The sequence below is a fragment of the Chlorocebus sabaeus genome, chromosome 11, assembly GCF_047675955.1.
Source record: "Chlorocebus sabaeus isolate Y175 chromosome 11, mChlSab1.0.hap1, whole genome shotgun sequence".
In the NCBI taxonomy this organism is placed as follows: domain Eukaryota; kingdom Metazoa; phylum Chordata; class Mammalia; order Primates; family Cercopithecidae; genus Chlorocebus; species Chlorocebus sabaeus.
The window spans coordinates 62,921,667-62,945,774 of record NC_132914.1 but is presented as its reverse complement, the minus strand read 5'-3'; the positions used below and the strand labels follow the sequence as shown (position 1 = coordinate 62,945,774).

The following is a 24,108-nucleotide window of genomic DNA, read 5'->3' as shown; positions in this document are numbered from 1 at the left end:
GGGAAGCATTCTTGCCACAATATTCTTCTATGGCAGAGGGCTTTTTCAGGTAAAAAATCATCAAAATATGGTGAAATTTCAATCTGCTGTGCAAAGCACAATGAGCTCTGGTTTGAAACCTGTATGGGGTGCTAGTAAGCTTGTCCCAAACACGGTTTTTAAATTCAAACTTTTTTGAATGCCAGTATCTTCCAAAAGTCATTTTGTTGTTAAGATCTGGGTAACAATAACAGTTTTCTGATAAAAAAAAAGAGTTGAAGATTTCAGTACATGGCACCTTTGAAGAAATCTCTTAAATGGTTAAAAAAACATGATGATAATGTTGAAAGGAAGCACAAGAGAATGGAAGAGATAGGAAAGGTGATATGTAAATTTATACACTGAGGTCTGCTCTCTAATTCTTGGAATTACTGTGATGAACCCTGCCATGGACATCCTGTGGTCTAGAAAGGCACTGGGAAGCACCATTGGGCGGCCCAGGCTCAGTCCAGAAATGCACATAGGAATTAAGGTGGTGCTAGTGAATGAGGACAGGCTAGTCCTCCAGGACAAGACAAATGGGCAGTGAGGAACGAGAAGAGCTAAAAGGTATGACATTTTGGAAAAAACTATCCACCACCCCTATAGAAAGAAAAGGGTGGCAGCCATCTCCTCCTCGGCATCATGGCCGCCCTCAGACCCCTTGTGAAGTCCAAGATCGTCAAAAAAAGAACCAAGAAGTTTATCCAGCACCAGTCAGGCCGCTATGTCAAAATTAAGCATAACTGGCGGAAACCCAGAGGCATTGACAACAAGGTTCATAGACGATTCAAGGGCCAGATCTTGATGCCCAACATTGGTTATGGGAGCAACAAAAAAACAAAGCACATGCTGCCCAGTGGCTTCTGGAAGTTCCTGGTCCACAACGTCAAGGAGCTGGAAGTGCTGCCCACATGCAACAAATCTTACTGTGCTGAGATCACTCACAATGTTTCCTCCAAGAACCGCAAAGCCATCATGGAAAGAGCTGCCCAGCTGGCCATCAGAGTCACCAACCCCAATGCCAGGCTGCACAGTGAAGAAAATGAGTAGACAGCTCGTGTGCATGTTTTCTGTTTAAATAAATGTAAAAACTGTCAAAAAAAAAAAAAAAAAAAAAGCCATTTTCAAAGGTCAGATATAAATGCCTTTAAAATTAATACTAATTGAAGTTTTCTCCCTAAAAGTTCCAAGACGGTGGTTCTCAAATTTGAATAAACACAAGAATCGCATGGAGGGCTTTCTAAAATGCAGATTGCTAAGGCCCCAGCCCAGAATTTCTGATTAAGGAAGCCCAAGATGAGGCCTGGAAACTTGTATTTCTGGCAAGTTCCCAGGTGATGCTGATGCCTCAGTGTCTGAGGACTACACTATGAAAAGCAGTGCCCTGAGGCACACTACATAAAGTTGCTGGCCTGTGAATTTTAAGATCCCAGGAATATGACTTAAAGAATTGGCTGAAGAACAAAAGTCTTCATCACCTCACTTCTGCCTCCTAAAGTAAATAAATCAACAAAACAACTCAACATTTCAACAACAAATAATACAATACCAAAACTCATCTGTAGAGATGGCTTTTATCAGTGAAATCATCTGTAAGCAGTGGAAAGCTCCTAATATACTTCCCTAAAGACCAATCCTCGACGATAGTATGTTTCCTGTCAAATTTTTTTAACAGAAGCCAAGGCATCAGCTTGGTATCATTCCTGCATTTTTACCCACAGAGTTTTCATGGTGGAACTCCCAAATCCATATTTTAAGCAAAGAAACATACACAAGCTGCTGAAGATTTTGCTGAGGTGAGGTGAAGGTTGAGTAATTCTGCAAATGTTTCCCTTTCCTCCAGTCTTTCAGATCCCTGGAGGCCTCTCCCAGGGCCTGTGGTATGGAGAGTTGGACCTGACCCTACTGTGAGAAACCCAACTTTCAAAAACTGCATCAGATGAAAGGCTCTCTATACAGACTACAGACTTGTCAGCCGGTTAAGGAGGCAAACAGAACAGTCTGCTACGAACTCTAGTGCATGTATCTCTGCTGAAAATAAAAGGAGTCTTTAGGAATCAAAGAAGAAAATGTTTTTATAAAGAAATTTTATTGCATAATTCTTGTATACAATAAACATAGGAAAAGGGTTTTTAATGAAAATTCATGTCATTTTTCAAAAGTTTTGAACTGTCTGGAGAAAAATTATTACAAAGTTATCTAAGGCAAAAATAATATTTAACCTTCAAAACAAAAGATAATCCCTGTTACCATTTTTTTTTTTAAATTTAAAGCAAGACATTTTAAACACAATTAATACGGAGAAGTTTTCAAATTGCTACGTCATTTGCATTAAGAATTTAAATGCATCTAAGAACTAAAGAGTTTAAACACATGGGAATGTTCTCTAATACAACAGATATTGCTTTCTTCAGATCCATTCTGTTTGAACGTAGGGCTGTACTTTTTGCATTTTCTAATGGTACAGTAAGAGCTGGAGTGCAGAGAGAGAAAGTCCCATGCACTTCCTATGTTAAATGGCATAACTCCCACAGATCACATACACCTCGCCATATTGACTCAGTTCATTGCACTCCATATCCTGCAAAAATAAATCCAGTGCTCGACAGCTGACATTATTGCTCACTGACGTTTTAGTAATATATTTCTTTCACGTAAGACAGAAATATACTGAAATTTGATACCATTTAAACCCAAAAGCAATCTGGAATTAAACCACATGCATACATCCCACTTTTTTTCAATAGATGTTGCGTTTTTCTTAAAGTTGATCCTGGAAAATGTGGTAAAAGAAAAATCGGCTTTCCTTGAAACAAAGACTAAGGATTAGAAAAAGAAGGGCTTTTTTTGAGTGAAATGTTAAGCCCTGCAACATAAATGAAGGAACAATGACAATCCAGTCTCTGTGGAGAGGGAAGAGGCCTCTGATTGATCCTCCTTGTCTACCTCAACACTGTGGCCCACATCCCACGGACCCCAGGGGAGGCTATCCCACAGAGCTGGAGCAGCCCAGAGGTGCTGTGTCTGCCTCTGAAGGATGGGCTGCAGGCTGTGGCAAAGCCCAAAGAGACCTATTTCTTTGGCCGCCCCAACATGGAATCCTGGGGTCACTGGGAAATACTAGGGCTTTCTCTGTGAGGTTGGGAAAGACTTCCAGGATGGTCTGGACACTGATGGCTGAGGTCTGGTCTTAAATTTTACACCTCATTTCTAGAAAGACGTGAAGTGTACGAATTCCCGAGTGAATCTAGGACCTCGGGTGAAATGTCTTGGAATCTGAGGGAGCATCTGGATGCTCAGATGGAAACCTCTTATCGGAGCATCCAGATAAGATCAGGGCTCATCTGGAATCAAGCGTACATTACTATAAAGAGTCTACCGGGATGTCGGGCTTCTTAGAGAGGTGCCTGTAGAGAGAGACATGGAGGAATGTGGACATGGCCACACTGACACTGTTTGTCACAGCTTTTCATTCTAATTTCTTCTTGTTTCTTTAAAATTGTCAAATGTCCCTCTTCTTTTTTTGTCTTAGTGCTTACAAGGAAAGCTGTCAGTCTTCATAAGCTTTCAAAGAGTTACAAAAATACATACATATTTTAAACTACAATTCAAGATTAGCATCCAAAGCTACAAACACGATGTACAATCATCACACACCATACCTTCACACCTGGCTACAGCAATGTTGACTTATATCACCGTTGTTTATACTTGTGAAAACTTTATTGTGCACAGTGACATCCATTCCACCAGACTTAATGTTATAAAGCAACTGAGCAGAGCTGCTCAAAGTAAAACTAGCTGTGTTGCTACAAAGGGAAATTCTGGCTCTTGGCCCAACTGTTTCCATACCAATCAGCTAAGTCAGCCTCCTCTCTGCTTCTTTCCATTTCAAATGCCTGGGCTTTGGCCTTTGAGGCAATTAGAACCAGATCAGTTCAATTTTACAACACTGATCTCAACTGTATAGCAATATAGTGAATTTGCCCTGAGAGTATCAATACATTTTACAAATACGATGAGTCCCAGTTTATACATGAAGAAATAGGCACAGAGAGGCTAAATGGCTTCTCCCTTGTCACACAGAAGATTATGTTGAGTATGAAACTTGAGCTTCCGTTTCAGCTTTCCATGTGAATCCCCATGTGTCTCCAGAGGTCACCTGGAGCTCCGTGCACAAGGAACCCCCCCTTGGATTCTGTTTGTTACTTGTAGTGTCCTGTCAGTTTTTCTGCCCAGCACTGAATTTTTCAGTACTCAAGACTTCATCCTTGATCTTCTCTGCTCTCTCTCATTCCTGCTGCCTTGATGACGTGTGTGGCCCCTAATATTTTATTTTACACAGTGGAATTTACCAAAATGCCCTCCCAGCTGCAGCTGCTTTTAGGTGTGGAGAGAAGGACTTATAAAAAGGTGATGGGCAGGCGTTCTTCTTTTTGAATTTTACACCAAGTGGGGCCCAATATTTTACAGTTGTCTTACATTCCAATGCTGCTTTCTTTTTCTTTTCTTTTCTTTTTTTTTTTTTTTCTTTTTGTCAGAATCTCACTCTGTTGCCCAGGCTGGAGTGCAGTGGTGTGATCTCAGCTCACTGCAACCTCCGCCTCCTGGGTTCAAGCAATTCTGACTCAGCCTCCAGAGTAGCTGGGACTACACACATGCACCACCATGCCCAGCTAGTTTTTGTATTATTATTACTATTATTTTTGAGACAGAGTCTCGCATTGTTGCCCAGGCTGGAGTGCACTGGTGCAATCTTGGCTCACTGCAAGCTCCATTCTCCTGGGTTCACGCCATTCTCCTGCCTCAGCCTCCCGAGTAGCTGGGACTACAGGCACTTGCCACCTCGCCTGGCTAATTTTTCATATTTTTAGTACAAACGGGGTTTCACCGTGTTAGTCAGGATGGTCTCGATCTCCTGACCTCGTGATCTGCCCGCCTCAGCCTCCCAAAGTGCTGGGATTCCAGGCGTGAGCCATTGCACCGGGCCTCCAATGCTTTCGATGGAAAATAAAATAAAATAAAGGCCTAACAGTGAGGTAATGTTTACTTCTCTGCCACAACACTCAGTATGCCCCTTCAGATCTGGCAACAATTTAACATAAGGAAAGACTTTAGACCTTCACACCCTTTTAGTGAGGAAAAAAAAAAAAATGACCTTAGCTCAAACTTTCCACAAAGCTGAGCAGTCTCATTAAGACATCACTCCATCCCTATCTTAGGTGGGTCTGTGCAAAGGTCTCAAGGCCATGTGTCTTGCAGGTCTCCATGCCCTGCACTGCCCAGCTCTGGTCTCTACACTGCAGAGGAGATCTCTGTTTTCACATTTGAAGACCATGAACCCTCTGCTTCTGAATCAAAGGGGGAAAAACTGCAAAAGAAGCCATGTGCTCAAAGAAAAGAATGCCAAAGGGTATAAGTGGCTTGTGAAGAAGTTTCACAAAGCTGTCTCCATTTGCTAAAGCTATAAACTGTTATTGATCTAGTCAATAGCAAAATACATGGATGGCCAGGGCTTCTGTTTAAGCAAAAGAAGAAAAAATATCAATAGCACAAAACTGCCCTTATAGTTTTTGAAAAAATATATCTATTAAGATAAACAATTTTGATTTTTTCAATAAGCTGTGCATTAAGTACACTTTGTTTCCATCACTCTCCATTACTCTAGAGCTCCGCTTTGTCTGCCTGGGCTGGGCTGGCGACCCCACTGCCTCCCTCGGCGGCGCCACTGCTATCCGCAGGTGTGAAAGACAAGGCAGCCGAATTTATGCAGTATCTTTTCCCAGTTGGACGAGGCCCATCATCAAAAATGTGCCCAAGGTGAGCACCACACTGCAAGAGAAGAACAAAATGTCAGGGAAAAGCATGTACAAAGCAGGCTTTGAGAGGAATTCACATTAAGCAGTTTAAATGGATGACCAGCCTGTAGAGAAATGAAGGAAACCATCGTGGATGATTTCTAATCCGCCTGTCAATAGCCACAAAGATGGTTTCTGGCAGGCTTTGTGCCACATGCTGAGAATAAAAAACACCAGAATTGTGCATATCAGAAATCGTTTAAGAGCCACTGTATTTTTTGATCTGTGAAGTCTCTCAGCTGGCTGAAAAATGACTGCAGTAATTTTATGAATCAAGTTGACCCTTGATCTTCCCTTGTAAGAAACATGGCAGAATGAAATCTTTCCCCCTGGCATTACTTTTGGCTTTGGATGGGTGGGTTTCAGATATGCAGAAGTCCACTGAAAAGATACTGTTTAACTGGCCATGACAGAGGTGATGTTTGCTTTCATGGGCAGTAAAACTTAACATCAGACAAGCATTGGATGTTCCTGGAACCCAGCGAAGCAATGGCAAGGCTCAATGGATTTATGTCACAGTCACCAGGGCTGCAAATGTAGCAAAAGGAAACATCTCTAGCGTACACAATTGTTTTTTTCCTGGCTTCCAATAAGTAGAGTGTCATGTTGGCTTCTTTATCCAAATGAACTATAATATAAAGAAAAGGAATAAGCTGTTTAGCTAAAATCAAGTTTACTGACTATTCAAAAAGCTGGGGAAGAAGAGACATAAGGTCTAGACAGAGGCAGAAGGAGCATCATGTTGGTGTTTGAGAGAAATCAAGCCCAGAGAAAGTTTCTCCAAAAAGGCTGGCTCAGTGAATACCCCTACACTAACTGCGTTGATGCTGGGTTCAGCTCCAGGAAATGAAGGCACATGTCACACTTAGATATCTACTACCCTCTTCCAGCAGGGACAGGGCGAAGGAAATGGAGACACTGGTGCACCATATTCAAGCAGGCTGTGAAAATCCATCATTTATCACGGAACAAAGAAGCCAAAGCCTGGGGTAAATGACTTCCATTCATTCACTTATTAATGGAGTGCCTGCTATATGCCAGGCACTGTTGTACAACAATACCTGGCCTCATAGAGCTTACATTCTAGTGGGAGAGACAAACAGTACACAACAAAACAAGTGAACTATAAAGCATGGAAGGTAGAAAGCAATGCTAAGGGAGGAAAAAAGGAAGGTGATATGAAATGTTAGGGTGGTGAGAAGAGGCCTACCTGGGGTAACTTTGGAATAAGGACCTGGAGGAAGTGTATCTCTAGGGGAGCGCATTTTGAGGACAGGGAAGAGTCATGATTTAGGTAAGAGTATGAGAGAAAAAGCATATCAATGATTCATTAATTCTCACTGTGCTGGTTTGGTGTATAAAACGCTTACAAGTTTCAAGGGAAGAGTATGAATTGACAAGGGACTGGGGCTGAGATACCAAATGGAGATGAAGAGAGAAAAATGAGGGAAGGTGCTCATTACAATGAAAAGCACTAGAATCTTAGTTTCGCTGTTGAACATGCTAAGCTCAATTCTCAAGCATTCCCTAGTTATTAATAAATAGCAGAAATAGCAACTTTGACTGTATGGCACTTCCATGTTAAAAGTGCATTCTCATTTCACTGCCAGCAAACTCTGTCAGTTTATTAAAGAGCTAAAAATGAACCCTGAACTGATTTGATCTATTGCCTAGAAAATATGAAACAGGCCTAAAAAACAAATCTTGTATTATTTTACCACATTCTATGCAGGTTTAGGTAATATCAAGGCTGACAGCTCAGATTGCTTTTCCTTTCTATAAACAATTGATGCCAAATTTTTAGGCATCCACAGCTAAGATGAACCAGTAAAAATACATATGCTTGCCCAATGGACACAGGAAAACACCCATTTCTGCCTGCCAAAATAGTCAAGGTGCTGTCCAACAGGAACTAGTGCTCTCGGTGACCAGTGTGTATGCACAATTACTGATCTCAGATGCAGCTACAGCACTTGGAACACTTGGCAGTTAAGAGATGAAATTTTCATATACCTACAAGCCTTAGGGGTGTGTGTGTGTGTGTGTGTGTGTGTGTGTGTGTGTGTGTGTGTGTTTAATGAGAGAATGCAGCTATCTGGGAAAAATAAGTGATATTGCCTTTGCTAATAATCTCTTGAGCATCTTTAGAAAATATTTCTATTTATTCTACACCAAAAATAAAGCATAGTAAGGATATATTTGAAGGTGTTTAAGAATAAGTTATATGGTCTTAATTTCCCAAATCATATTTTAAAAATCCAAATTATAGTAATTGAATCTGTTGAATTGGGTTTTCAACCTATAGTTTCATTTGCTAATCTGGAACTAATATTCTGGTTAAATAGAAAGGAAAACACTGATTCTAGGTGTGTCCCTAATACAAGGCAAAAGAAAAAGGAGAAGTGAGGAAGAGAAATTATAGTTAGAAAAAGACAATGAAGACCATTGCTAACAAATACATGGGTTGAGGATGGGGGTAGAAAAATCCTCAGAAACAGATTGAGTCCCCTGAAAATGATAGTTATGGCTTCATTATACTTGCCACAGGGTGTTCTGGAAGACTCACAGCAGCCTTAAGTTACTGAGGGAGTAGCATCATCTCAAAACATAGAAAGGTGTTCATCCGTATCTGTGGCACCACATACATGCCCACCCCACTGCCAACAAAGCCATTTGTCTGAAGGAAGCCTAACCATGCAGTACCATTCGTGCCTCCTCCCAGGTAAACCTAGTCTCCCAGAAAGGACTGTTACCTGGTTTCTTTGAAAAGCGCACAAGCCTTAAAGGCTCCTTCCTGAGAGGATGCGCATGGAGCCCATTCTTTGCAGCTTCTAGTCCTGGGAAAGCTGGGAGGATAAATGGTAGTTGCCAGAGATGCATTGTTTCTTTTAGCTGCCTGCAAGCTCTGCCTCCCAGGCCCCAGCCAGCTGGCAATGTGTTAGGGTCTCTCAGCACAACTGGTTGTAACTGAAATAAACTGGTTGCCCGATGAAGAAATCTCTGAGACCTGCTGTTAATGATTTATTTCAGGATAGAATCTTTAGTGTGCATTTTGAACGTTATTTTTAATGGTTATGTGTTTCTTTATTTCTCAGGTAAATGTACCTGAATATTCTGGTCTTCATTCTGAAGAGCATCAGATGATTGTTTAAAAGAAAAAATTTGAATTCTCACAAGAATCCTTTGTCATCTAAACCTCCTACTCAGAAACGCTGGCAGCTAAAGAATCTGCAGAGAACCAAGGGGAAGGACCCCCCTAAAATAAGTGTTTGAGCATCAAATTTAACATAATTCCTTAAAATCTGACTGCAGTTCTCAATTGTATACATAAGAAACACAAATAGTGTATTCAACACAGTTACATTTTTCTGCACTGATGTATTTCCCACTGTCTTAGAGGTTTTTCTCCTAGCTATTCCTAGGATGTTCAGGCTTTATTATTGTCATTTTCTCTTAAGTGTTTGATCTATGAAATGAAGCATTTTCAAAGCAGGGCTTTTACACTTGGGCACATGGGGCAGGATGGGAAGTTTTAAGAAAAGCAATTTACTTTGCCAGTAGTATTCTATTTTCTCCCAGTGTTATTGAAGACACTTGTGTGTAAGTGGGGGCTTTTTTCCTCTGTGCTTGTGATATTAATCTTTTGCCAAGGAAATGACTGTGAAGTCACCAGTTTAGCATTATGATTTTACTGAAAGATCAAGAAAAAGAGAGATGGGCTGTGAGTCTGAAGCCCTATTGTAACATATGTGTATCTTTAATCATCAGCAATATGTGAGTTGTCATCTGTAGAAGATTAATAAGGTTTGGGGTTTTTACCAAAAACTACTTAACTTTTGAAAAATACTTTCTATTGGTGCATATTTACCTTTCTGTTGATTTCGCTGACTTAAAACAAATTAATAATGATCTTAAACAAATTTAAGGGACTACACCACAGACTCAAGCAGTAATAGCAGAACTCATAAATAGACTCCAACACGGGCAATTTCAGAGATCTGATGGTTTCTGCAAAGAATATTACAAAAAGTTAAGTGATTTATTAGTCTCCCATTTGCTCCAGATGTAGAATTTTGATCTGAAGAGGGACGAATTCCCCAAGTATTCTAGAAGGAACTTACTTCACTGAACTACAGGTTAAACTGTGGAAATCTTACCTCTTTGCACTGAATTTAAACTCCTGGCAAAGCGTTGCTTAACAGGCTAGGGTTGGATGATTAGGGAGAGGCTGTCAAATAATTATTCATGGTAGTCAGTGAAACTGGAATAGAAGCAATGTATTTTATCACTAGTTGAAAATATAAATTAAATTAAGGAAAATTATTTATAGCTGAAAATTGTTACAAAATGGCTGCAGCTGGAGGGAAAATACATGTGCCCACCAAAGTGAGTAAATTTAAGATGAAGATCCTCTTTGGAAGAGATAACTGAAATGTAATTCCTCAATTCAGTAGGTGGAATAACAAAAGAGAACAAATACAATTGCAACCAAAATCAGAATATAACAGGGTACCCATAAGCAGCAATTATAATGAAGACAGTGAAGAATGTCTCCCACCCTTGCTTGTTTTCAGTGCTGTCAATGCAAAGATTAGGCAGTGTGCTATTTCCTACACAACAATTCTTTTAGAAGAACCTCACTGCAAGACTTCTAGAAAAAGTAGTGACAGGACTGAACCAATCTTAACTCTCTCAGTAAAAATTTACTAAAAACATTATCTGAGAAGCCACTGGACACACGGACAAACCTCTTTACAATGTACTGTAAAGAGGTGGTAGGATATTGGCTCCCAATGAGTCTACAATTCCTATGCAAATATGAAGCCTAATTCACTGCATGCATGGTGTCATCCCTACCACAATTTTTTTTTAAAAAAAGAATCCTAAGCACTAAAGTGAGAATTAGGTAGGAACCAAAAAAACAATGAAATATTGCCATATTGCCAAACTGCTGATCAGGTTGAGTCGATTTACGTTTTGTCCATGAAAGCTCAGTTCATTTGTAGAAGCTGGCAGTTAAAGGCTCTTCGTATTTAGATATTCCATCTTTACCAAAAGGAGAGAAATACACCACATAACATATCCGACAGAAAATGTCTACAACACACTAAAAGCATCTAATAGATTTTTTATAACACAAAACATATTGAGGCAATTCAGTCCAGAGAAAAGATAACCCACATAAATAAAAAATACAACAATAATTTTAGAAAGAGAGCAAACCAGATAAGTTTCCCACATTATCTCACCAGCAAAAATAATAATAATAATAATAATAATAATAATAATAAATAAAACCCTTAAAAAATGGGAGAAGTTGGCTGCATAAATGTCTTCTTTTGAGAAGTGTTTGTTCATATCCACCTACTTTTTGATGGGTTTGTTTTTTATCTTGTAAATTTGTTTAAATTCTTTGTAGATTCTGAATATTAGCCCTTTGTCAGATGGATAGATTGCAAAAAATTTTTCCCATTCAGTGGGTTGCCTGTTCACTCTGATGATAGTTTTTTTTTTGCTGTGCAAAAGCTCTTTACCTTAATTAGATCCCATTTGTCAATTACACCATGGAATACTATGCAGCCATAAAAAAGGAAGAGTTCATGTCCTTTGCAGGGACATGGATGAAGCTGGAAGCCATCATTCTCAGCAAACTAACACAGGAACGGAAAACTAAACACCACATGTTCTCACTCATAAGTGGGAGTTGAACAATGAGAACACATGGACACAGTGAGGGGAACATCACACACTAGGGCCTGTCAGGGGATTGGGGGCTAGGGGAGGGATAGCATTAGGAGAAATACCTAATGTAGATGACGGGTTGATGGGTGCAGCAAACCACCATGGCACGTGTATACCTATGTAACAAATCTGCACATTCTGCACATGTTTCCCAGAACTTAAAGCATAATAAAAAATAATAAAATGAAATAAATGGGAGAAGTTCTGAGCAAGAGAAGAGACTACATGAACTGAAAAACTGTAAGGTAAAAAAAGATAAAGAGATAATGAAAAAATAGTGCTAAAATGAGAAACTAGGAAGTAAAATACAAGTGACTGTTCTAGCATGGGAACTATTAAATCTTTTATTTTATCAAGTCAAGGTAAAAAAAGATGCTGAGAAAAAGGAAAATTAAAAAAAAAAAAAGAAAATTGTGAAACAAAAGGAAAATAAATGTGCATGGAACACACAAATAAAAGACAGAGAAATTGAAATGAAAGCTACCCAGTCCACTTGAATTCAGTATGCTGTTTTTGTGCTTAGGTGGCAGACACCCCCTCCTCCATCCACAAGGGCAAGTGTGTGGCACACATACTATTCGTTAGTGCTGGAACCTCATTCTCTCCTACGTGGAACTTACTTTACTCCAAAGTATATATTTTCATACATGCCTTAGCAGAACAAATTCCTCTCCCTCTTTTCTTTAAATTTAAGAGTTCTATTTAAGAAAGGGTCAAACACTTTCTAAATATGAGAAGTGAAGGTTGTGGAAAAAGAAGTCAAAAAGGAGCAGGTCAGTAATGGTTCATCATACAACTGTTAGGAAAGAACAGGAACAGTCACCTTGGGCTTTAACTGCAGAGCCAACAGCTATGCTTGGTTTAGCTTGACTTCTTTTAGGAATGTTGCCTAATTTTGGCATTGTTTGAGGGCTTCATTTCTCTTTGGTCACTGTAGGACATCTTAATAATGATCTTTCCTAGACTATTACTGATGTTATCTCTGTGACTGGCACAGAGAAAGAAAGAAGTTTATTCCAACAGTGAATTATAAGAATTTGTCACAAAGAGATTGGAGAGTAGGGTCATAAGGAAAGTTAATATCTTATGCTTCATTTTTCTGTGGCTTTTAAATTTAGTTTTCATAAGATTCAATGTTTGAAAATGGTTTCTGAGTGAAAACGAGAAAAAAACGATCATGTAACAGCATTTGTAGCTTGAAAAGGGAAAGAAACAATGATTAGTCTTAAAAGAGGTTTACTAAATACTGTGTACCTAAGTTACAAATTAATGTGAGCCATCCTACTTATAGGTTACATTTTTGTGACAGTTATAAAATCGTCGATCAAATTTAATTGAATTTAAAGTAAATTGCAGGTTGGGCACGGTGGCTCATGCCTGTAATTCCAGCACTTTGGGAGGCTGAGGCGAGTGGATCACTTGAGCTTGGGAGTTCAAGACCAGCTGGGCAACATGGTGAAACCCCGTCTCTACCAAAATTACAAAAAGTTATCCGGGTGTGGTGGTGCGTACCTGTGATCCCAGCTACTTGGGAGGTTGAGGTGAGAGGATTGCTTGAGCTCAGCAGGTGGAGGGTGCCGTGAGCCAAGATTGTGCCACCGCACTCCAGCCTGGGCGACAGAGTGAAACCCCATTTCAAAAACAAAAAACAAACAAACAAAAAATCCCCAAAACTAAATTGCATTAAGCCAACTGCTGGAAGATCATGGGATTTTTAAATTTTAATGACTCTTTTCAAGCTGTCTATCTATCTGGGCACCATAAAGAGCTCTGGAGAGTACCCTAATTCAAGTCTCAGCTCCGCCACTTAAATCCACATAAACTGACCCAAGTTTAATTGTTCTCTTTGTGCGTCAGTTTCCTCAACTGTAACATAACAGAGAAAAAAAAAGTACCTACCTCAGAAGGTTATTGTGAGCGTTAACCAGAGGAGCTTTTAAAAATGCTGCTCCCCACACTAAACCCGTCCAATTACATTAGACCCTCTGTGGGTGAAACCCAGCACTAGAAAGTTCCACTATCACCATCAGAGACTCCATTCTGAGAAACAAGAGTGAGCTGAAAATGTGATTCAGATAAAATATGAAGTCTGATTTTCAAGGGAGAGAGTAGTCCTCACACTTGGAGGACAGGAAACTTGCCAGTCTTTTTTTTTTTAATAAAAACAAAAATTCATCAGATGGTTAGGTTCAAACCAATCTCCCTCCCTACTTGGTAGTAAATATGCCACCTACTCCCTAAAAATCTTGTGCCTGGTGGAGGGGGTTAAAGAAAAATGGATAAAGGGCAGGTAAAGAATGCTGAGGGAGGCCCATATGGAAATCACTTTGCTATTACAGCTGCCTGATCATGCCCCTGTACCTCTGATATGTCCAACAGATTCCCCAACAAAATACCCTGTGGGGTCAATAACTTTCAATGCCACAATATTGCAAACTTTACATTTCACTTATTTAAAGCAGATTAACAGAACAAGACTGACTTCCATAGAATACACAGCTGCTCTTATTCCATGTAGATGGAGATTCTATGTCTCTGTGTTTAAGCACAAAATACCCACAAGTTCAAGTATCTCGATTGTGGGTGTCAGATTAACTATTTTTGCCTCCTCCTCAACACATGCTCATTTGCTTCCTTAGAGCCAGCATTAATTTGGTTAGAGCAGATGGACAGAACTAATTAGAAAATTATTGGAAATGAGGATGTCTGTATATCAGGAGAAGCAAAAAAGGAATTACCTTATCTCATATAGCTGACCTACCACTGAACTTTCACTTCCCACAGCCTCTCTTCAACCACCTTCCTCACACCCACATAAAAAAAGCCATTTCTGAGGTCTTCCTTGATTGTCTTTGGATCACTGCCATTAGAGGCATTCTGACTGAACAGTGGGTACACAGAACTGCAAGGAGAGGGAGATTATCAAAATATCAGGTTATACAAAGCCACATAATGAATCTTCATATGCCCCAGGAACAGCCCACTCTTCACTTTACTGAGCCAATTGAAGATGATTTTTTCCTACCATTGATTTTGTTTAATAGTGGTGAAGCCAATAACTGGCTTTTATTTTATTTTATTTTATTCTATTTTATTTATTTGACATGGTCTTGCTCTGTTCCCCAGGCTGGAGTTTTATTTATTTATTTATTTGACAGGGTCTTGCTCTGTTGCCCAAGTTGGAATACAGTGCATGATCACAGCTCACTGTAGCCTCCTGGGCTCCAGCGATTCTCCTGCCTCAGTCCCCTGAGTAGCTAGAACTATAGGCATATGCTACCATGCTCTGCTAAATTTTAAAATATTTTCTGTAGAGATTGCCCGGACTGGTCTTGAACTACTGGCCTCAAGTGATCCTCCCCACTCATCCCTCTCGAAGTGTGGGATTACAGGCATGAGCTAACATGCCGGCCTTAACATTCCACTAGACTTGCTAAACACCTGAACATAGGCATCCCTTGGACTTCATATAGACTTCGCCAAGCTTGTCTGTCCTTCTTGTGACCAGTCACTTGGCCTTAGTTGCTATATTTAGCATAACCAGGAGTCCTGAAAGTGTTTGCAATGCAGAGGGAGCAGCGTATTGGGTTTTCAGAAAGGATGAACTCACCTGAGAGCAGCTTGTTTCCACCCGGTGCATCCCATAGGAAAAGTCATCTGTGAATGTGATTGCCTCAGAACTGATCACATCGTGGAATGAAGGCCAACCTGGGGCACAGCAGGCACAAGAACCAAAGCAGAGACGAGAGTTACATAGCCTTGGGTTAGAATGCATTTTAAAGAATACTAAGCAAATAATGAAAATCCTTAGTGTATGTTTAACTTTTCAACCTGAAAAAAAGAAAGGTCAAAAGCTGAAGGAAAATATATTTTATAAGAGTACAGTAATTTTTTAACCCCTTCCTCACATTCAGATTACAGTTGCATTGGGGTTTGGTGCTTCATGAGACATTCTTAGACCATCCAATAGTTTTCTAAAGCATCCTTGAACTTAGAAGGTTCTCTCTCACCACTCTTTCTCTTGTCTTCAGAGTCACTGGGCATGGCCCTGAAGCACTAAGAATCTTCCATTATGATGTTTTCCAAAACACAATTAGTTGGTCTGGCTGTTAACTTTTCAACTATTCCATGTCTCCTTAGAAAGCAAGCTTTTTCAGTACTTAGTTTAGATAGTTAAAATATTTTTTTTAAAAAACAACTATCCTGTTGTCACCATCCTCATCTAATTTCCTGGAACAAGGGCTATCTGGAAATCACAGCATCTATCTACTGTTATGGGCAAGAAGCTTGTTCACTTCACAGGCGACTCACAGAGCATCAGTCCTCAGGCATCTCTGGGTAGCACCTTGTCTCAAAGAGCATCTAGTTCCAATTTTTATTTATTCTAGTGATTTAAAAAATATATGCACTCTTTAAGAAACTTGATGGTAAATTGATCATAAGACTGTACAAATGTTTTGAGTGTACAGTCAGGTTTTATGTTCAGTACTTATGGGCATGTTTTTATGTTTTCCCAAAATATGTCTGGAGTTACTGAGCTGAAGCCTGAATCCCCAAAATGATGAAAGAGGGGCGATATTGCTGAAGTGCTGGTGCATTTTTTTTTTTCTTTTTCACAAGTCAAATTTACTTCTGCAGAAAGGAAGAAGCCTGTTAAGAACCTGGTGCTTTGTGGTAATACATCTATTGAAAGAAAACAGAATGCAAACTTCAACAACATGATTTGCAGTTTCAAACAAAACAAATCAGATTAGGCCAAATCCCCCAAGCTCCCTCATCTCCCACAGTGCACGAGTATAGTATTGATAGTCAGTGCTAGATTTAACACCGAGAGTTTTAACACTTTCTAATTCCTTGATTTGAGCTCAAAATTGCTACAAAGCACCAGGAAAACCTTAACCTTCCAGGCTATAACCTTTCACAAAAATTAATTATGCTGAGACATACTAGTATTCTTAAGAAAATGAGTATCTTCCCATTTTCTAAATTCTAAAGAGAATTTCAATATGTTCCAGGCTATAATATTTGGTTCACAATGGTTACTTGACATATTTAGGGGTTCTTCTTTGTTAATAATAGAAGTGCCAATTGCTAGTGAAAACAGGTTTAATGGTGATATTTGAGGACATTGAAAAATAAAGTCATTTATCTATGAAAAGAAAGAAAACGTTCTGTATTTTCCTTTTTAACCTTCAAGGGCATAACTCATTTAATTGCAATTTAAGGCAACTAATATTATGGGAGGGACACACTTGATTTAGCAGTAAACAGGCAAACAGGTTTAGGAGTTTCGTTGTTGTGTTGAATTTACTATAAAGCTACCTTACCCCAGCACCACATAGTCCTATTCCTAGAATTCAAAATAGGTATAGAGAAATAGATATACACATATATTTTTCCTTTATGCTACATTGCATCTTATATTTATTTATCTTGTTCTAGACATCACCCTGGATTTGTAATTTATTTTCATGCCTTCCTCCCTAACTAGTTAGTGAACACCTTGAAGGCAGAGTCTAACCTCATTGACCTGAGTATTCTTATTGCCTAACACAGTGTCCAGTACAAAGGCACAACTCAAATGTTTCTTAAACTGATTTCCAGTTAGCCTTAAATAAGCAAATGAGATCAACAATTACAGCACATCAGAGAGTTCCACAAGAAAGAGAAAGAATAAAATCATACTGCTTACAGACTAAATTAGGAAATGTCAATGCTAGTTTCTCACTGCAGTACCCAACTTGGCTCAATCACTGTAATTAAGCCTCTTTATGTAGGGGAGAGGTTTACTTCTTGTGTATTTAGGAGAGGAGAAACATGAAGTTCATATAGTTCACTCATTTTACAAGGTTTTGGGGGTGGGAGGGAGGAGAAGGATAAGTTATTTGCCAAGGCTACACAGGCAGTAAGTAGCAAAACCAAAACTAGGATATGAATACTCTGACTTTAGGACTCTCTTCTTATGTTCTACTTTCTTCCTCAATTTTTTCTACCTGAATTAGATATGCACAGGATTTTCCAGAAAACTATATTCAAGAATAGAGCAGGATGAGGGAGGTTGAAACAGAGTGCAGGTCTCAAAAGATTTCAGCGTTTCTGGGAAACTGTTGATGCTTGAATAGTTTGTTGTTTACCACGGCATTATTTAAACATTAGAAGAGACACTCAAAAAATAAAAATAAATAAAGAGATTTCAAAAATCCCGAAAACTCACAATCTCCCTTTGCCCTGTAGAAGAGATGGCAGTTTTCAAAATGGAATATGCAATATGTCAACCCAAATCTTGATTAGTGGAGATGGACAGGAAAAACCACGCTGGAGACTGTAACTCCCTGTGGTGGAACACACATTTCAAAAGAGAATCATGACTAAATTGGCCAATAAGGTTAACAAAGGAGAATGCTGAGTTGCTTTGCTAGACTTCTCAGAAAAAGTGACATTCTATACAAAGAGTGCATCAGAAAGGTAAGTACTTAATGACAATCAAACGAAGAAGGACCTTCCCACAATAATAAATTGTCTTATGGCAGGGAAGCCACAGTGATGACAGCACTTTGAAAACGGAATTCCCTCATCATGTGAAAGTATTTAAAGAAGGAACTCTTCACTGCCGTAAAAATCCTCAAAGGAAACCTTGCCCCCACTCCTAATAATAAGGAAAGTGCTTCAAAGGGTGATAGGCAAAGACTGAAGCAATCTGCGTCTTGTTGAGAAAATTATCTTGAGCAAAAGGGTGGGGGAAGGGGAGTGTGTTTATGTCAGTTTTGACATTAAAGAAAGATAATCCATCCTCCTTTCTCTAGGATTTTCCTTTTGGTCTTCTAACAAAACATTATTTGTTTTGGATGCATTCCATGCACTTTTTAAAAGAAAAGTCATGTGAAAACCTGTATAAGCAGTGTCAGTTCACCCCACCCCCAATACATCACTTAGTTTCTATTTGATGAGACTGGATTAGGCCTATTATAATTTCATTTCAAATAATATAAACTGTACATTTTAGATATTAGCCTATTATTATCAAGGATGCCTTATTTTCAATAAATAGTTTCACCCCTCAAAGAATTCCCATCTCCAGATAGCAAATAAATATATGTAGTACAACTGAAGCAGGCAGGTTGAAATATGGCAGTTCTGCCTCAATTTTATTCACCCATCAGGCCACACTCATCTGCAGATATAATATAATACTACTCATATCATGTGAAGCAACTCCAGAATATGCTCATCCTCATCTCAAATATAAGAGCAAGTGATCCAGATTAGTTGTTGTAGCTTCTTTGGTGCTTGCTATATCATCTACACTAGAATGGATTTTTTTAGATTGCAGTATAAATAATTATTCCCCCTCCAACCCATAATGTGGCTTAATAAATCTGTTTCAAGTCTACTTGAGCCCATAATTGAATAATGGCATAGCTCTCCAGTAGTATTCTGTTGACAAATTCTAAATGCTTCATACCAACTGCCTCATAAGGAAAACTTTCTTAGCTCTCCATCCCAATCAATTCCACCTTCTTTAAAAAAATCTGTGAAACATGTTGTTAAAGTTAGCAACAGAGTGTAAACAAGTTGAAGCCAATTCTATCTGTATCATGTCTAGAAAATGTGGCCCTCATTGCCCTATTCTTAATTTAACAAGAACTGCTATTCAGCTTCCACTTCCCCTAATCCTTCCCCACCCTAAAATAAAAATTAGAAACCTTGGTAGTCAGCTACATGACTCATCTGTAGAACCTAGCAGAAACTACTCATGAATGAGAACTTATTGAATTGAAAGGTAATTACACATGTTTTGTTATTTTCAAATGTAAAGTAAGTTTGAACACAATGAATCCCACTGGGTTTGGGTGATGATTCAATAATGATGATACATATTTTAGCACAGTTTTGATGAGACAAGCTGGAGGTATAGGTCCTTATTTGTGTGTGTATCAGTCCTCACAGCTCTCTAATTCCAGGCCATATTTCAAAATTTGTAGTATTCAGATTATTTGTAGCTGGAATATGCTAACCTTACTGATCACAATTTACCTTATTACCTAACTCAAAATAAATAATCCAACTCTCTGTGTAGTCCCCCTGCTAACAAGAATTGTTTGAAGCTTACAGCCCTGACTCTTGCCAAATTATTTAATATTCACTTGAACTGATGCTTCAAGTATAACTTGTATCTCACTTAAAAACTGATTCTTTATTCCCCTTCAAAGACCCATTTGGTTGCAATATAGTCTTCCAAAAATTTAAGTGGTAATCAACCAAATATGTGCATGTGGTAGAAAATCAAACAAGATGGCTCATAATGAAACATTCCCTGTCAGTTTCGCCATACCCACAGGAAACCATGATAAATAGATTTTCTGTTTAATTCTTTAAAAATATGCTTATGCTGCTGTCTCTTGATTATTTCATTTTAAACCTGTGCTGTCCAATACAGTAGTTATCAGTCATGTCATTGTTTAAATTTGAATTAATTAAACTTAAATAAAATTACAGTTCCTCAGTCACACTAGCCACATTTCAAGTTCTCAACAGCTACAAGTAGCTAATGGTGACCATATTAGACAGCACAGATATACATATAGAATATTCCCACCAAGATTTTCACAGACATAGAACATTTCCATCATTGCACAGTGACGTTTTAGACATTATGAATTGATTTCTTCTTATGAAAGATTAAGATTTAGCATTCTTACCTACATAATCTCCCCTCCATTCCCCTTTCCAATCTTTTAATACTTAGGTTATTTTTAATTTCTTGAAAACCTCGTTGGGTAATGTCTGCCTCTTGAACTAGAATGTAAGTAAAAATAAAAGCAGAGAGTTTGTTTCATTTACCACTGTATTGGCAACAAACTAAAAAAGTGCCTGCTACATAAAAGGTGTTCCAAAAAAACTATCTCATAAATGAACAACCAAATGCATGAATATCTAGCTTAAGTAGATATTTAGTAGCTTAAGATAATAGCATTCGGCTCCCCACTCTCATCTTCCTTGGCATCCTCATCTTCCCTCCACCTATCGTTTGCCCTATTCCAAAGACCAACCATAATTAAGTCTTCCGTGCTTTTCTATAGATTCTAAGAGTTGAAAATTAAGCAACATTATTCGTATTATTCTGTCAAATCCTTACTGCAACAAGCAATCCTAGGAGACCAAAAATCAAATTAATTTTCCATTTTTTCACAGCAACACTTGTTAAAAGGCATGCCACGCTTCTTTTTATTTTTGTTTGGATTATGACTTTATTACACAACTGTACAAACTTCTGTATTCAAAGTTTTACTTTTTGAGTTTTTAATTACAAACATTTCAAGCATATGCAAAAGTATACAAATAATAGACTAGGTGTCCACAATTTAACAGATGTTCACTGCCCAGGTTTCACAGATATTACCTTGTTTTCTATATTGGCTTCAGGTGTCTTTCTTCCCCTCTTTCTCCAACAATTACAGCAGATCTGCCTCTAACCTTGTTCCCTACTCTTATGCCTCCTAATACTCCAAAGACAATTACTTACCTACCATTCCCACACTGATTTTGATTCATCTTCTACATATGTCTATATCCAGAAACAATATATACTGTTTTAAATGTTTAGAATTTTATATAAATGGCATTGAATTGTAGGTATTTTTTGACAACTTATTTTTTCACATTATTGTTGATCTTTGGCTTTCTTGATAACCGTATCATCTTATTTTTTAAACAAAGTATCTTTTCAAATATTTCTGAGAATATTAACTAGAGAGTTGTTTTATTTTAGTTTTTCTATGATTCTCTAAAATATCTGTGCTCCTTCTGGGGCAATTCTTCTCCTTATCTTGATTTTTAAATTTCAAGTTCTTGGTTTCCTTCATATGTCTTTGGGGATCTTTGATCAACAGTTCCTATTTAAACATGGAGGCCAAGATCAGTTATCCTACGCATTTGATGGAAGTTTTCTCTGCTATTAGATGTAGTATGGGTTTGTATCCTTAGCCAACCTTTCCTCTGAATATAAAAGCTGCCTGGGAACTCCAGGACAGCTGTCGTCAGTTGCTGATGAACAAGGTTTCATCCTGGGGTTCCCTGAATACCTCAAGGGGGAATGGTTTACTCTGGAATATCAACACCTCAATAGCAGCCCCAATTATCCCAGACAGGCTGTTTAATATCTTAAGAGAGCAGTCTTTCAGGCTTGTTTTCTTGTGGGTAACTAATGATCTGTCATTCTAAATACAAAGATAAGGAAAACATAAAACTAGTCTAGTTGTACTTTAGACTTTCAGTTAAGCACCTTGTTGTCAGGCCCCCATTTTGCTCTTGCAAATTGAAGAATTGAGTTCCGAGCCTTTTTGTAATTCTGCTGGGCATCTGCAACAACTCTTGTACATATTTTGGGCTGCAGCTTTCTTTAATCGGTCATACCCATTAATGCATTTCCACTCATTTTTTTTTTTCTTGGGAAAACTTTGAGCTTCCTTTTCTACTCAAGCCTCCCTACCCCACTCCAATTCTCTTTGCAATGGATTTCTTCTACTTTTACTCCTTCTACTATTCCTCTTCTTTTTCCTACTCTCATTTTGAAAGAGGTCTCTTGTGAGAGAGGGGAAACAAACATGTATGCTCAGTTTATCATCTTGAATAAGAAGGTAAGATTTCTTTTTAATAAACTGCAGACATTAGTCTCTTGATCTAATATTTTATTTGAAGAAGCAACAAATTTGTGGCATCGTAATTTTTCTACTAACTACAATTACATTTTAAAAGCCTTAATGATAAAAATATCAAAATCAGTGTAAGTTTTAGCAGCTTTAACTGGCTCAGATTTCACTCTGTGGCTAAAAATGGATTATGGGTTAGCTGTATGAGATTAACACAAACTTTTATGACAACTGCAATGGCATCTGAGTTAGAATCAGTAGGTTAGGATGGTCTCTTCATTGCCTAGTTCAGTGGAAAGGAATTTCTTAGACCACTTTTCAAGTTTATATTTGCTTGGTATTGTTTGAGAATTTCTTGTATTTCTTCCCTCCTGCCATTGCAAATATAAGGACGTGTCCCCCTTTATGCTGATGACATGATTTCATTACTTCAAACAAACAGTAGTGTCAAGAAGCAAACTAGTTCAGTTCAGACAAAGAGTAAATATGACAAAAAGAAAATCACTGGTTTTGGCAAACATTCTCCCATGCTTCATTCAGCTTTATTAAGAGGTATCTGAAATAAAAAAATGATACTTAAAATATTTATCTTGGCCAGGCATGGTGACTCACACCTGTAATCCCAGCACTTTGGGAGGCTGAGGCAGGTGGATCACCTGAGGTCAGGAGTTCAAGACCAGCCTGGCCAACATGGTGAAACCCATCTCCACTAAAAATACAGAAATTAGCCGGGCGTGGTGGTACATGCCTGTAGTCCCAGCTGCTCTGCAGGCTGAGGTGGGAGAATCACTTGAACCTGGCGGGTGGAGGTTGCAGTGAGCCGAGATCATGTCACTGCACTCCAGTCTGGGCAACAGAGTGAGACTCTGTTTCAAAAAACAAAAACAAAAAACAAAAACCAAAATATATATATATATCTATCTTGAAAAGTAGGGAATTTAGAATATACATAAAATTAGCATAAACCTATAGACTCTAAAAATTCATGCAGATAAAAATGCAAATAAAATTTAAATGCAACGTACTATTCAAAAATTAACTTTATTTTGGTTAACCGGTTGCCCTGCTTTCTCATCTAGTTGTCCAGGAACCCAGTAGTTGTAAATGGTGGTGGCACTGCTGCCAGGGGCATTCTGGATAAAATGATGATTGGGGTCCACCTGAAGGCTTTTAAGCAGCCTAGTAACATGATCAAATTTGTATTTTAGAAAAATGGTTCTGAAAGCAGGCTGGAGGGATTCGGGATAAGAGGGAACATGGAAACGTGTACATCAGATGAGAGACTATACTGGAACAGAAATAATGAAGCTTTAATGGGACTGGGAAGTAGGAGAGAGTTTACAGAGCAATCAAGAGAGCAAAATTTACTGATTTTGGCTACTGCGGTACATGTAGGGCAGTGAAGAAGGGCAGGATCACATTATTACTAGGTTTCCAGCTTGTGTAACTAGCTGAATCATGCTAGAGATATATTTTCACAGAGAAAAATAACAAAATCAGTTTCTTGTGGATCTAGGAGACAAAGGAATATGTGGGCTCAGAAATGAGAGCCAAGCTCTAGATGCAGATTGGAAAGTCATCAGAACATAAAAGACAGTAAGGTCCTGGATAAAGATATGTAGGAGGGATGAATATAAAGGGAGAGGAGAACCAGACAGGTATTTAAATGTTGAGCAAAATAATAAGAGTCAGTAGAAGAAAAGAAAAGAGAGCATTTCAAGAAACAGGAAGAGGACAAGGGAATCAGGACAGAGTCTGAAAAAAGAGAAAATTGCTTAAGGATGGAGGACAGACAGCAGTCACATAATCTACAGAAAGGACAAGTTAAGTAAGACCTG

The 24,108-nt window shown here is 38.6% G+C and overlaps 2 protein-coding genes across 8 annotated transcripts in view; one reads left to right on the top strand and one right to left on the bottom strand.

Annotated features, from left to right (window-relative positions):
- The first annotated feature begins 642 nt into the window (after window positions 1-642).
- On the top strand, window positions 643-1,078 carry LOC119623873 (large ribosomal subunit protein eL32-like). The gene has a single exon (XM_037996843.2). It carries the CDS (start codon window positions 664-666, stop codon window positions 1,069-1,071), a length of 408 nt encoding a protein of 135 aa, XP_037852771.2. The 5' UTR covers window positions 643-663; the 3' UTR covers window positions 1,072-1,078.
- Window positions 1,079-2,091: 1,013 nt separating this feature from the next.
- MSRB3 (methionine sulfoxide reductase B3) overlaps window positions 2,092-24,108 on the bottom strand; it is a 193,874-nt gene continuing 171,857 nt past the window's right edge. For 6 of the 7 annotated variants that reach the window (XM_073020918.1, XM_073020916.1, XM_073020919.1 and 3 more), the window contains 2 exons: window positions 15,232-15,329; window positions 2,092-5,853 (listed from right to left, as the gene is read on the bottom strand). In XM_073020918.1, the coding sequence (XP_072877019.1) occupies window positions 5,686-5,853; window positions 15,232-15,329 (266 nt within the window). In that variant the 3' untranslated portion in view covers window positions 2,092-5,685. Of the gene's footprint in view, window positions 5,854-13,133; window positions 13,232-15,231; window positions 15,330-24,108 lie in introns of all 7 variants that reach the window. The other variant, XM_073020917.1, reaches the window with a different exon arrangement.

What these genes read in the sequence shown, in the direction of transcription:
- LOC119623873 (XM_037996843.2), top strand. Translation starts at nt 664, where the DNA reads ATGGCCGCCCTCAGACCCCTTGTGAAGTCCAAGATCGTCAAAAAAAGA.